Below are 14,965 nucleotides of genomic sequence, written 5' to 3' on the forward strand. Positions count from 1 at the left end.
GAAGTGGGGATTTAAATATTCTACGCTTCATTTGCATAATCATGTCTCAGTGGTCTTTTGAAAAAGGGTATTTAGAAAGTGAAACCGCGGTCTAGACGCGGATCTTTCGGAAAAAGAAAACACTTTTCGAAAGATCCTCAGGAGTACAGGATCTTTCAAAAAAGTTTTTTTTTTTCCTGACAATTCTGTTCTGGGGGGCTTTTTTTTCCTCGACAATTCTGGTGCAACTCTTCGCATTTTTTGCACCGCTGTTTTGGCTATCTTTGTTAAATGGGTTGGCCACCCCTGGTTTAGGGTCAAAGTTCACAGAGAAGCATAGGGTAGGCAGCAGCGAAGCTCACTCTGCACCACCAACCCCTGCAGGATCTGACTCTGTCTATATTAACTTCTCCCCACCCACTCCCTTTTCAATGTGGAACCTGTCTTGAGGAATAAATCTGGGGGCAGAGACTGGTGGTGGAATGCCTGGCAGTGAAACTCAACAGGAGGTTGACTGGCACAGAAGTACAAAAACTCAGAGGCAATAGGCTCCAATGTTTCCTTCTTCAATTATTTAATTTAAAATGTAAAAAAAAAATTGTGATGTGATTTCTTATCTGTGCTTATCTTGAAGTTTGCTTTTTTGAACTGTACTATTTAACTTGAGATAAATCATCACTCACGTCTCAAGTACACGTCCATTCCCACACGATTAAAGCGAAAGGCAGTTTTGGCAGTTGGCTTCAATAGAGCATAAGCTGTCCCTATAATTTCTTTAATCCTTTACTTTGCACTGCTTTCAAATTACAAAACTTACCTATAGAATCTTTTATAGATATTATTAGTACTACGCCCGGTCTCCTTTAGGAAGGTTAATTTTCTGACCCCAACCAAGTACCATAATAGAAAAACAGTCTTAATTTACTCCCCTTCCCTCAGCTTCAGGTTCCACAGGTGTCTGACTCCCCTTCTCCTAGAAGCTTCCCAATTTGAGTCCCCTCTACTCCCTTCCTGAAAGAGTAGCCCCAGGACTGCTTCCCATTGTGACAAGGACTCTGATACAGCCAGTTTCCCTCACCTCCATTCTTTTCCACCTTTCATTTACTGCCTGCTGGTAGCCCTTTATAGTGCGACTTGTAGCCTAGCCCCCTTGCATTGGCTGTATTGGGATACCTCCTCTGACACACAGGCACTGGGCCTGGTTCTACTCACAAGGGCCAATTCCCCTGTGACACTCCCATTGACTCCAGTGGGGGGCAAGATCAAGCTCTCTCGGCACAAGGCACAAGCAAGACCAAAGGGACTAGGAGCCATTCAGGTTATGAAAATTAGATGATATTTTATCATCCAGGAGACTGACTCACCACAGTGACGTTCCTTCCTAGCTTAGGTACAGTGATCACCATCTGAGGAAGAGATACTGAATTCAAGTTGATTCCATCAGCAGTAATTGTGCTCCCACCACTGGTAAAAATTAAAGATTAATCATTACTATTGTATTTTCTAGAAAAAAAAACATATAACCACATATATTTTAAATCAAATTACAGCATGGAAACAAAATTAAAGACATACAATCTGAATAGGGAATACAAGCTCAAATATAGCTTAGAATAGTCATATTTAATTCTTGTAATTAAGTTTCTTTAACAACACAAAATTGTATTATCATGACTATAAATATGACACATGTATGTATGAGCTGTTTTGCCTTAGAACTCCCTGTGACATTATCGGATTACAATATGACCACATAGATCATTGTTATAACTAGGGATGTTAAATTTCATTTAATCAACTAATTGACTAGTCAAAGTATTTTCCACTGACTAGCTGATTAATTGATAAGTGGGGGAGGCACAGCGGGGTTAGCTCTGGCTAAAGGCTGTAAAAAGGCTGTGCTTCATTTAAGGCTGGTACACAGCAGGAGGACCGGATGTGAGCCGGGAATCAGCAGCCCTGGCTCACACCAGGTCCCTCTCCACTCCCCTGCTGTGCTTCTGATTTTTAAATGTATTAAAAACTGGCAGGCTCCTGCACTGGCTCTATTTGAGGCAGCAAGGGGGGAAGCAACTAGTTGATTAGTTGCTTATATCCCTAGTTACAACCATTGTTATATTTTTGCAACAAATCTTATACAATGGTTGTCGAATAAGGTGTCTATGGAAAGGTTATGATTTGCTGAATATGACTGTGCTATTTGTATGCATGTATCATGCATGTTTGTATTGAAGGTATTGGCTCTATACCTATATTTTGAATGTTTGCTCCTGAGATAACACCCACAAGGTAGTTAGCCAGCACATCTTGAAAGGACTAGTCAAATTAAGTGGTTTAGAAAGGATACTTACCTCACAATGGACCATGGAAGATGCCCCTCAACACTGAATGGACTTTCCTGTGCTTGTTCCATCTGATGTACAGCTAATGGCCACTAATGTGTCTAAGTAAAATTACGCATTGCCATGTGACTTACATTATAGGACAGGGGTGGGCAATAATTTTTTACCAGAAATTTAGTGGCCCTGGGTTGCCCTAGCAGGGGTAGGGCCTCAGGCAGAAAGGGGCAGGGGCCAGGATACTTCCGCGCTTCCCCCCCCCCACAGACCCTGATTGGTCTATCAGTGGGGGGAGCGCGTGGAGTCTTTACTGCCCTCACCCCCACAGAGAACCGCCAGCTGCTCTGAACAGCCGGTGGTTTCCTCTAGGTACCCATGCCCCTAGTGATGGGAAGAGACTTCACACGCTCCCCCCACGCCCAGGTCACTCAGGTCCTGGGGGCAGGGGTGCACATGGAGTGCCGTGCTTAGAGTCAACTGCCAGCTGAGCCTCTTGCAGGGCAGGAGGAGACTTCGTGCTCTCCCTCTGCTTCCAGGCCGATCAGGCTTTGGGGGGGCGAGAGGAGCATGTGAAGTCTCCTCCCACCCTGCCCCCATCCTACAAGCAGCATGCAGTGCTTCTAAGCATCACAAACTCTTTGCAGGGCAGGGGCAGAGTGGGACGAGACTTTGTGAACATCCCCCCGCCCCCAGGCCTTGATTTGCCTGGAGGCAGGGTAGTGGCAGGACCACCGCAGGCTGGATCAACTCACTTGGCAGGCTGGATCCAGCCCTTGGGGGCTCTTTTTTTACCTACCCCTGCTATAGGAGCATCGTAACCAAGGGATCAAGGATCTTTCAATGATTTGAAACAACCAAAGAGTTGACTTAAGCCAGCAGTTTACTGCATCACTGTTACAAGCCTAAAACAAGAACTTTGCAGTTACAGTATATACTTGACTTCTTTAACCTATTTTAACTCTTACCTTTGTTTCTTTCTTGTTATGAATAAACTTTTAGATTTTAGATACTAAAGGATTGGCAACAGAGTGATTTTTGGGTAAAAGTTGAGTTACCGTAAATTAGCATATATAACCCGCGTCCATGTATAAACCACACCCTTGTATTACCTGCAGTTTTTCTATCCTGTGTAAAAAAAATAATGGATTACCCATGGACGTGTATAACCCACAGAGACTTCTGCAGCAGCCCTGGGCACTTGAGCAGCAGCGCATAGAGAGCAAACACAAGGCGACGGCCATCCTGCTGTCAGCGAGCCCAGCCAGCCTGCAGGACAGGAACCATGCTCATGCCCAGGCCCACTCTGCCCCACGCAGCCAGGCACCACCCACCCTCCTCCGGGCAGCGGGAACAAAGAGCTCAGTGCAGACACACTGGAAGCTCGTCAGGCCCTCCCTGCAGTGGAGCTAACCCAGTTCTAATGGGGGGGGGGGGGAGAGAGAAGGGGGGAGAGAGGAGAGGGGGGCAGAGCCGCTTAGGGGAACGGATGCTTCTGGAGTAAAAATCAATTTATATAAGACGCGGACATGTATACCCCGCGGGGAGGGGGGGCAGGGTTTGTAAAAACATGTATAACCCGCAGGTTATATTCGCTAATTCACGGTATGTATTGACCCGGGAGTGTGGCTGGTCTTTTGGGATCAGAAAAGTTCTTTTATTTGATGGCATTGGTTTTTAAATAACCACTCATCATTAAATTCAGTATTTTTGATGGTGATACCAGGATTGGAATGCCTTAGAAAATTGCTTTTCTAATTCCTTGTTAGCCAGAGTGGTGAAACACAAGTTTACTTTTGTTGCTGGTTTGGTTTATCTTATGGGAGAATAACCACCAGCTTCGGGAATTGTCTGTCCTATTTCTCAGTTTGTCTTGAATTTGGTATTCTCAGTTGTGACCCACAAAAGCACAGTTACACCCCTTTACTTCTCTGTATCCAGAATTATCATGTTAAAACTATTGATCACTGTAATCAATGGAATGTCTGAACATAGTAACTAGTTACATGTAGTTCAGCTTGACATTAATGGTACACTCAGCAGCACTGAAGTTAAATCATATTCAAAAACTGAAAGAAAAATCCTCCCTTTTATATTTGTAAGGAAATGATCTGTCCTCTGCAACCAGACCATAGTAAGAAAAATTGTCATGGCATCTAGAGATAAAATGTCCAATTTCTCTTGATAGATTTTTGCCCAATGGTGTCATTCTCTCATTCATTACTGTACTGTAGCTACTAGATACTTTTACTCACCTAAGAAAAGATTTAGTTGGATGTATTTTTAAAACAATAGGGTCTTCCTTGTACATAAAATGACCTGTAGCTTCTCGAATAGCTAAATCAATCTTCATTTTAACAGGATATTCTGATGGAATTCTTTGTGGGGGTGTGTAGCACTCTACGGTGCTGTCAGAGTCACTGGAAGGAAAGTTCAGAAGAAGACGGGAACTTGTAATAATCACAAAAAATCTGTTTAAATTACACTCCTCAATTAGGCCCTGATCTTGCAGGAGGATCCAGTAGCACAAATTGCCATCAGGGTACAAACAAGCAGTTCAAAAGTAAACATGAGATAAGAATGGGACAATAATGTTATTAATGCTAAACAGTCTTTGAAATGTGGTTTCCTTATCATTCTAGTCCTGCTCTGATGAGAAAAGAGCGACATTGTACAATCTCTGTGAAGACCCTGACCCTCTAAAAACTGGCTGTGTGAAGTTAAACTGGGATTTTGGTCTTGGAGAAAGTTAGCGTTTTAAGCCTATTCTGTAGCAAATTGCCAAAGCACCATTGAGGATGATGGATCTATCTGGATATACATGAGTTGAGGATCTGGGTTATGGCCTTTAATAATGAGTCAAAGGGCTTCCACTTAGTAGGCTTTAAAAATCACCTAACATTGTACATGTAAGATGATTGTCACCCAGCACAGGTCACAGGAAAGGTGAAGGAAGAAAGACCAAAGGTCAGCACTAAAGGGAATAAGGACAAAAGACCACATTGTAACATGGTGGAAATTTGGCTGCAGTGGAGCTTGTCCACTGTCATTTACACCAATAACAAGGAGTCCAGTGGCACTTTAAAGACCGTTAACAAAGGCTCATTCACGTGCACATCTACTAATATAATATATGCCATCATGTGCCAACAATGCCCCTCTACCATGTACATTGTAACAAACCAGACTGTCTATGCAAAAGAATAAATGGACATAAATCAGTCATTAGGAACAGCAACATCCAAAAGCCAGTGGGGGAGTATTTTAACCTCCCTGGGCATACATTTTCAATTGAAAGTTGCCATTCTCAGACTGAAAAACTTCAAAAAACAGACCGCAGAGAGAAACTGTTGAGCTGCAATTCCTTTGCAAATTTGACACCCTGAATCAAGGTCTAAACAAATACCTTGTTTGTGGTGCTCACATTACAAGAGGTAATTTCCCATTCAGGTACTCTCACCTTCGCACCACTGTTGGACATGAGACACATCTGTTCTGATTTAATTATAACTGATGTCACTGTCCCCTCTCTGTATTATTAGCACTGATGTCACTGTCCCCCCCCCATCTTTCTTATTCACTATAGCATCTGAGGAAGTGAGTTGTAGCTTACGAAGCTTATGCTCTAATATCCCAATAAAATGTGTTAGTCGTTAAAGTGACACCTTTTGTTTTTGCTGAAACAGACTAATATGGCTACCCCTCTGAAATTTACACCAGTGAAACTCAGGAGTAACTCAACCAAAATCAATGGAGTTACATTGGTGTAAAACAAGTACAAGTGCACAGAGAATCAAACCCATTACTTTAAACTGAAACAGGTTCTCAATAGGCAACAATATTTTCATTATTTTGAAGCGTTTTTAATATTTCCTGCAAGGAAAGTGTCTCCGTTTTACAGACTGGGAAATGGAGTTTCAGAAAGCTCAAATGACTTGGTCAAGAATGTACATTAAATCAACATCAGAGTTAAGAATGAAACACATCCCTCCTAACTCTAGGTCTTGTACATCAACTTAAAGATCACTGCTCTCTCTTGTGTCCCACAAATGAAAGTTTTTGCTAGTAGGTTTTTCCATAACCATATGGAAAAATCCAAATTTTAGATCAATTCTGCACAAATTAAATAGGTGCAACTTCCATTATCATAAGTATGCATCACATCTATTTAACCAAGTACAGGATTGGGCACAATGTGGCTGTGTCTACATTGGCATCCCTTTCCGGAAAAGGGATGCTAATGAGACACATTGCAATTGCAAATCCGCGGGGGATTCAAATATCCCCCGCGGCATTTGCATTTATATGGCTGCCGCTTTTTTCCGGCTTGGGGATAAGCCGGAGAAAAGCGCCAATCTAGACGCTTGAAAGTAGGAATAAGAGATCCTCCGGAAAAGGGTTTATTTTCCGGAGAATCACGTCTAGACTGGCGCTTTTCTCCGGCTTATCCCCAAGCCGGAAAAAAGCGGCAGTCATGTAAATGCAAATGCCGCGGGGGATATTTAAATCCCCCGCGGATTTGCAATTGCAATGTGTCTCATTAGCATCCCTTTTCCGGAAAGGGATGCCAATGTAGACACAGCCTGTATCAATAAATACAACATCTGTGTTTGTACCATGGTTAGCTCAACAGGGTCCTGGTCCATGACCAGGGCTAAGCTCTATAATATAAATTGTATAATATTATTATTGTTGATTAGTAAAACAGCCAGCAACTTCACAATATTTCTTAGCCTCAAACCTATAGCTTTTGTTATTTAATGATTATGTGGAAGCAGCATTTAGGATTTGTCTGTACAGCAAAACAAAACCTGCGGCAGCCAATCTCAGAGCCAAGGTCAACTGAGACCTGGTGCATGTGGGAGGGAAGGCCTTCAAGGCCTCGAGCATGTCAGGGCTCCCCTATGCTAGATGCTATGCAAATATACAGAAAATACCTCAGTGGCTTTACAATCTTAAAGATGGACCTGAGTAACGAATTGGGATGGAGCAGACTAAAACAATAATAATAGTATGTGTGAAATTTTTAGCCAGTCAGGAGCAGTCATTAACTTTTTACCTTCTCTTGTACTGTAGAGAAATTCATGCATTACAAGAGCTGAGTCTTTTTCCTGGCCTCGTGGGGCACAGGTATTGCACCAGTACACCAGAACTGAAAACTAGCACAATCAAATATGCAGAACACATACTATAGTGCCACCTCTACATAGCATTAGTGGATGGGTTTATTTACTCTGTTATGTCCAAGACATTTAATCAACCCCAATTCATAATACAAAGCAAACACACTCTTGTGAGTATAATACCTTTTTAAGGGACATGGCTTCCCACCAACATAAATCTCTCTGGATTTCCCACTCTTTAAGTATTTCCCTGTTAATGTTAATAATGTTCCACCAGACTTGGGACCATAGGTGGGAGAGATACTTGTTATTATAGGATTCTGTAGGGATAAAAACAATAATTTGCCTTGTTAAATCGTGCTTCAATGCCTTTAAAAAGCCTATTAGAATACACAATCATAATATTCTTAACACTTCAATGAAGCAAAAATGACACCAACAGGAACACAGGACTTGCTTTACTGGGTCAGATCCATGATGCATCTAGTTTAGCAGCCTGTCTCCTGTTTTAATATTTAAATTAATTTTGGCACTACAATTTTAATGATAGTGCTTACCACATAGGAAAATGTGTTGAAGGAAGATGTGCTTCGCCCACTTGAAACACTGCTGGTTATATTAAAACTGGGATTCTTTGCAGCAGCAACCGTGCATTCCAGCCTTCGAAAAATAAAGACACATATGGTTTTTATTTGGTTTACTGGACTATTTCATATGAAAATGAAGTCACATCAATTCATGATAATACAACAGCCACACTAAACAAAAATTATAAGTCCATCCAAGTGACGGATACTTTAGAACTAAACACTCTAATGAACTGTAGTTCTTTAGTATCATACTAAACTCCACATCACTATTGTGTTTGTATTTAGACAGGGAGAATTATGTTGGAATATCAAATATTATATTTGTGAAAACATGGCACATGCGAGAGAAAACCAATGTCTTTTAAATATGGAATGGCTACTTTATTTTTAAAATTTCCCTTTACACCTGAAATTTTTCAAGCAGCAAAAATATACAACTATTGGCTTCTTATTTTAATGTAAACCTTCCTGAAAAAATACATTAGAATATGATGGCAGTATATATCCATACAGCAGTTACATATATATTAGAAAGGACAGAGCTCAGGATTTTGTGTAGCTTAAGACAGAAAGTGCCACATATAGCCACTGTTGCAATCTGGGACTGGGTGAGTATTGATATATAATCAGCAAGACTCTGAAGGTCGCTTTATCAATATATGGTATATGCCATCAGCCGAAAAGAATATTCACAGAATTTGCCAATTCCTCAAGATGCCAACCAATGTCTCTGTCTTGGCCATAGTGAGCTTAAGCTTTTCATCCTGGTCTATCTTCCAGACATCAGGAAAATATGGAAACAGTTTTGTTAGTGCCTGAGGCAAAGGAGATGTACAGTTAAGAGTCATCAGGATATTGATGACAATAATGCATGTATCCCCTAATCATCTCCCCAGCAACTTCACAAACCAGAAAGGAATAAATGGCAAAATTGAGCTGAATAGTACCTTAAATAAGAAATCTTCGGAATGAAGAGTAGTTATCCATTACCACTTCCTTGGATCTCACTAGCAACAACAAGCAGAACTTTCCTAAAACCCTTTCAGCTTTGCCAGATGTCACGTTATTGGATTTTAAAGTGAGCAGACTGATCACTGTTTGCCCCAAAGTCTGTACAAAGTGGGCCATGTGAGGTGTCAAACAAAAGGTTATGTCCTACTGATTCAATGTATGCTACTAATGTACTTGCAAGATTTCTAAATATGAAGTTATGAATATGGGCTCTGTGCTATTGTAAATATTCTCTGTATGGGAGCAAGCAATGGGCCTGGACTGCCTATTGTGAGGAAGGATCGTTCAGTCAATGACTATACTAATTAGCACTGCTGCATGGACAATGGCTCTCAGACTGGTCAATACACATCTGAGGGATGTATCTGGAAACCTGAAAACCAGCCAGGGCATAATGGCTGCTGGCATGTGAACACACAGATAGATCACTTGATCATGTGACCCACTCCAGCTTGGGAGACACCAGGAATGAATATAAAATGCCATGAGGTGGTCTCCATCTTGTCTTCAATCTTGCTACTGATCCCAGATGCAGCCTTGCTAGGGACAGAGAGCCGGGAAGGATTGCTGACCGATCTTGACACAGGATGTACATCAAAGACTTCTAAGCTAGCAGATGTAACATCTCTGCTAAGAGCCTGCATCAGGAACTTGGTGACTGGTGTATGTAATGTATTCTCCTTAACAATTTTACTCCCAAACTTTTCTTTCTTTAATTAATAAACCTTTAGATTTTACATTCTTAAAGGACTGGTCCAGCATGATCTTGTGAGTAAGATCTAAAGTATAAATTGATCAGGGACTGTGGCTGGTTCTTTGGGACTGGGAGGATCTGTTTGGGGTAGGTGAGATTGGGTTCTATAACCCCTCACCTGTGTGTGGCACATGGAGAGCTGGGGTGTCGAGAGGCTTCCTGCTGGCTGGGTTGACAACTGAAGCACTCGGTGTGACTGGTTTATGGCCTATTTGAGAAAGGTTTCCAGTTGAGGGCTGTAAGCAGCCCTGGTTTTGAGTAATTCACCCTGAGTGGCACCCTCCGCAGTGCCTACACCCAACCCCGTCTGTCACACCAGGTCCAACAGATGTGGCAAAGCACCTCATGGTTAACTGTAGTGAAGACTACTGAAAAAACTATCAATCTTAGCTAGGATATCAGACTTCCAACAGTGAGGTTCTCAATGGATTCCCCTTTTGGGAGGAGATTGTTGCTTAAGATTAATGCCATTTTTGTACTATTGCATGGGTCTGAAACTTGAGAACTGGAAGAAGCCAGATGCCACTGGAGGTCTACAATCTAACACATGAAGACTTTAGGGGATTTACTGTGCAGGGCATTTTAGATATCTTACTTGTTTTTGTTGCTAGCTTTTACTTCGAGGATACAAGGTTTTCCTCCTATATGAACTGCTGTATTTTTTAAGTCGAATCTATTATTTTTGTTGAATCCAAAGTCCCAGCCACATACTGTTAGTCTTGTTCCACCTTCTAACGGAGCAGTCCTTGGGATAATCTATAGAAAAAAAAACACTACTGTACCAATTTTGCTGGAACTTCAGATGAATTTTACAGAATGTACAAAGGTGAAGAATAATTTTATAGAAGCATTTCTTCTGGTAGACCGTATCCTAACATTTATCTTAATTGTTCTTCAACTTTCATTCATCATATTATGAGCTTCCTCAGACAGTAGCAATAAATAACAAAACTATTGCTAAAAAGCTTTGAAGGATAGTTTGTAGGGACACTAAACAAGGTGTGTATTGTAATAGTCTTTTTAATCCTTCTGATTTTATCTTTTACACTCAATTTCTAGTATGTTAAACATACAATGCATGTATTTTATTATAAGCTGAATGCTGAACAAAAAAAGAGTCAAAAAATAACCATATAACTTTTTGTTAGCTTGATAAAAAGGCAGGTATGGACAATGGTACAGCTTCAACCTCTTAATTAGATATTGCATTGGCAGTTACAATATTAATAAGACTTCTACTATTCTTTGACCAAAATCTGTTACATTTGGCTACTTCTAATTTTGAGTTAAAAATAAACCACCTTTCAGCAACATACTGACGATCTAGAAAGGAAATGCTTTTTTTCTGTATATTGTAAATTGTGTTGTAAAATAGAACAATGGTGGGAAAAATGTACAAACACTATAGAAGTCATACAAACCTCAGTTAAGGTATTCAACAAAGCACTGCCAATAAAAGTCTAAAAGACACCCGGGTTTAGGGTTGATGTGGGCTTTTAACAATACTACCTAAGTTTCCAGACATTCCAGTCACTACCAGATAATCAAAATGGAACAAAAGACTTAACTTGCACTATGATCATAGAACTTAAATATCTTTGGCTTAATGCTCCTAGTGATAGCACATTTGCCCTTATAATCCAACACAATTGTGCCTTTCATAAACTCTACTTCTGCACGCTCACGCTGAAAGAAAACTACTTAAGAACTATGGGGCTATTATTTCTTCTAAAATCCAGTAAGACAGGCAATTTCCTTTCAGATCTCCTTGTGGCTATACATGAAGGATCTCACAAATGAAATTTGAGGTAAAAAGCTGTTGAGAAATACTTCACTGGAATTATACCATATATTATTCTATATGGTGTGAAATTTACCACTATCACTGAAAGCCAAAAGAATCTCATTGAAAACATTGAGTCTTTCCATTGATTCCAACAGGCTTTGGATCAGGCTATTAATGAGCAAAGTGCAGGGGACCTATCCAAGGGCTGGAGAATTGAGCAAAACAGAAATGCTCACATAGCCATTCAGGTCATTATAATACATTAAGTTATTAGGGACACTATCTCATAAGGGGTTTGTGTTAAGTGGTTCTCAGATTTATATTTTCCTTATTTGTTTTCTGTTTCTAGGTCCTCAAAGTTAAGAAGGACTTTAGATCACTGTCCTTGCTCCATGTAACTCAGTATGCACTCTGCCTGGGGTAACATTCACTGTGGAGCCTCACCAGAGAATAAAATTGTTATGTGGGGGTCAGGTAAATTCCATTATCTGAACAATAATGCACAGATCCATAGCATTTGAATATTCCCATTTGTAGCCAATTGGCTATCAAATATGGACATTAAAAGCAAACTTTACAACACTATGCAATATTGTAAGCGAAGGGACTTACTTGACCCCTCTCAAATGGCATTAATCCTCAAATGTAAGGTGTGACTTCAGCCATATAGTGTATGCTGGGGGATGACATGAATCAAGGGATAACAAATCTAGCCATTACATTTTGAAAAACAAGTTTAAAAGATAAGTTCTAGAAGTAGTTTGTAAAGGATAAAAAAAGTTTCTTTCTGATCTTTTATGTTTCTTTATATTGAATAAAAAGGCCTGAACAGATTTTTAATTAATTTTTAATCTATTTTGTACCTTAAAAATATCAAAAAGGTCCAGCCTGTTTTTCCAGAATTTTTCTTAGAGGACTCACTGAAACTGAATTGTATGCCTTCTGAATGGTGTTTAACAAACAAGTCCTTTCTACAAACAGCATTTGCCTTAAATAGAGGTTAACAAAAATAAGTAAAAACCAAAGAGTTCTAAACAGTCAGGACTTGACTACCTACTTTAATTAGAAGAGTTTATGGAATGATTGGAGAACTAGTAGGAGTAAGAAGACATCACAGACAGCAGCAATGAAACCTGATTCAGGGCTTGATCCAAAGCCCTTTGAAGTCAGAGAGTTTTTCCATCATCTTTCCTGGATTTTGGATCATGCCTTAAATAAGACCAGATGTGGTTTGCACTCAGAAAATTTAAAACTCAGCTTTCTTTCACTTGGTTTTGTTAACAGCCACCATATTTAACTCAAATGTCCAATACACTACTGAAAGAAAAGGTTTTAAAGATTAAACAACTCCATTCCTTCAATTAAGATTCAAGAAAGCCCACAATGCACATCTGAAACCTTGACTGAGTCTTCCTATTAAACAGGGAGCAAAAGGCCTGACGTTCTTGATAGTTCTAACATAAAAAGCAATCTCCTTTAAAAATAACAGCAAGACCTCCCAGGTCTTCCTTATACACAATAAGCAAGCAAGAATGGACACAACTCTATTTTTATTCCTGTGCAGTTCATCTGCCACAATAACCTGAATTTCACAAATGGAGCACTGCAATTTGTTCCATTACCAAGTTATCTATGCAGATACCCATCCAAGACTCCCAGGTTTGATTTACTACTGTCTGTCCAGTCTGAGAAAATACACTTCTTATAAGCAATCATTGCAAAGCATTTCAGTAGGTATATTGTGCCAAACAGGCACTGCTGAGTATTCAGAGAAACCCTGTCTATGAGAATTGGGGTGGCTTGACTCACGTACAGCTAGCTGTACATTTCTATATGGCACAATGTTCTGTCTGTTTTTACCAGTTACAGATGGTTTAGAAAGAAGCAGTTTGGAGTGCAAGAATCCTGCTGAGACTTCTGTGACCCAAAGCTTCAATTAAAGATTGGGGATATTTAAAGCAAAAACAACAACTGGGAGATCTACTAGGCTTCAGTGGAAAAAAGCCAGACTCCTTTCCTTTTATCTACAGGGAGAAAATCCTCTAGTAGATTTTTGACTAAATAAAACCTTATGGAAAACACTGTTTCAGAGCCTTAATATCAAGCAAAACAGGTTTCCTCCACTAGTTAGGAGCAAAACATGCAAATCACTTATATTTTATGTATAAAAGTCTAAAGATAGAACAGAAAAAGATTAACAATCTGTTTAAATATTTTTTCAATAATAATGTTAAATGTCATGGTGAAGCAGAGCAAGAAATGTGCCTTAACAGCTAGCAATCCAAAGGAAAGTACTTAGCTGCACTATTTTCCTTCCAAGCGTTACAGAAATAAGTTTCACAATTTTTTTCATGGTGTAATTCAAACCTTTAGGAGAGTTACTTTAAAGATCAATCACTGCCACATATTTATTGTAATTTGAAATTTATACACAAAACACACACCTGAACATAGGGGACTAAATTATAAATAAGTAAGAAAAAATGTATGAAAACTTGCTCTCTTTAAATTTCTAGGGATCCAGTTGTGCAATCCCCACTCATACTGAGGAATACTTATTAAGAGGAGTCATTCCACTGAATTTAAGGGAATTACCCTCATGAGTCATTACTGTATAAGGATTGTAGAACTAGGCTTTACAGGACAGATTTTAAGAACAGCTCTACTCTGATTGAAGTCAATGTATATGGCTCAGCACATCTGAAAATCAGAATCTATGCAGCCTACAGCTTTTAAAAACTTTTAAAATATATGAAAATATAAGTATAGCTATAAAAATATACCTCCTATTAAAATTTCTAGGGAAGAACAAAAACAAGATAGCTTTGAACAGTTTGAGCCTTGTAGAAACATCAAATATATATATATATTTCTCTGTATTGTGTTGTACCCAGTATTCCATACCCATAGACATGTGTGATTTATAAATGCATAGATTTTAAGGTAAGAAGTTCTATAGTCTAATCTGTATAAAATAGGCTGTAGAATTTTGAACACTTGTAAAAAGTGAAATTAAAAAACATTCCCATTCTCTTTTTATAGTCCTTAGCACAAGTGTAAAGGATAGCACAAGATGATAGAGAAGCAATGCCCTAGTGGTTTTGGTATTTACAATCCTAATAAAAACATAAACAAGACTTTTGTGGGTTGGCTCCAGTTAAAATGTCATTGTTTGTTGACTGAGTTTTGCCTACTTTATCCACAGAGTTATTTTGTATTTGAAACATGATTATAGAAAAAACCAACTATTTAAATATTTTATGGGTTATGAATATAACTCAAATTTCTTTCAGCAGCTTTGCTTGGATATTATGTTGATGCACTTGCAGCATGTGAAATCATCCATCTCTGGTTTATTAAATTATTATTTTTTTAAATGTTTCTCT

At 39.4% G+C, this 14,965-nt stretch overlaps 1 protein-coding gene across 6 annotated transcripts in view; it reads right to left on the reverse strand.

Moving 5' to 3' along the window:
* Positions 1-14,965, reverse strand: part of MET (MET proto-oncogene, receptor tyrosine kinase) — a 130,917-nt gene that overhangs the window by 41,495 nt on the left and 74,457 nt on the right. For all 6 annotated transcript variants that reach the window (XM_014573355.3, XM_014573354.3, XM_075929236.1 and 3 more), the window contains exons 6-10: positions 10,389-10,549; positions 7,996-8,098; positions 7,622-7,758; positions 4,571-4,735; positions 1,344-1,443 (exon numbers count right to left, since the gene is read on the reverse strand). In XM_014573355.3, the coding sequence (XP_014428841.1) occupies positions 1,344-1,443; positions 4,571-4,735; positions 7,622-7,758; positions 7,996-8,098; positions 10,389-10,549 (666 nt within the window). The remainder of the gene's footprint in view (positions 1-1,343; positions 1,444-4,570; positions 4,736-7,621; positions 7,759-7,995; positions 8,099-10,388; positions 10,550-14,965) is intronic.

Source organism: Pelodiscus sinensis, chromosome 1, assembly GCF_049634645.1.
Source record: "Pelodiscus sinensis isolate JC-2024 chromosome 1, ASM4963464v1, whole genome shotgun sequence".
Classification (NCBI taxonomy): Eukaryota; Metazoa; Chordata; order Testudines; family Trionychidae; genus Pelodiscus; species Pelodiscus sinensis.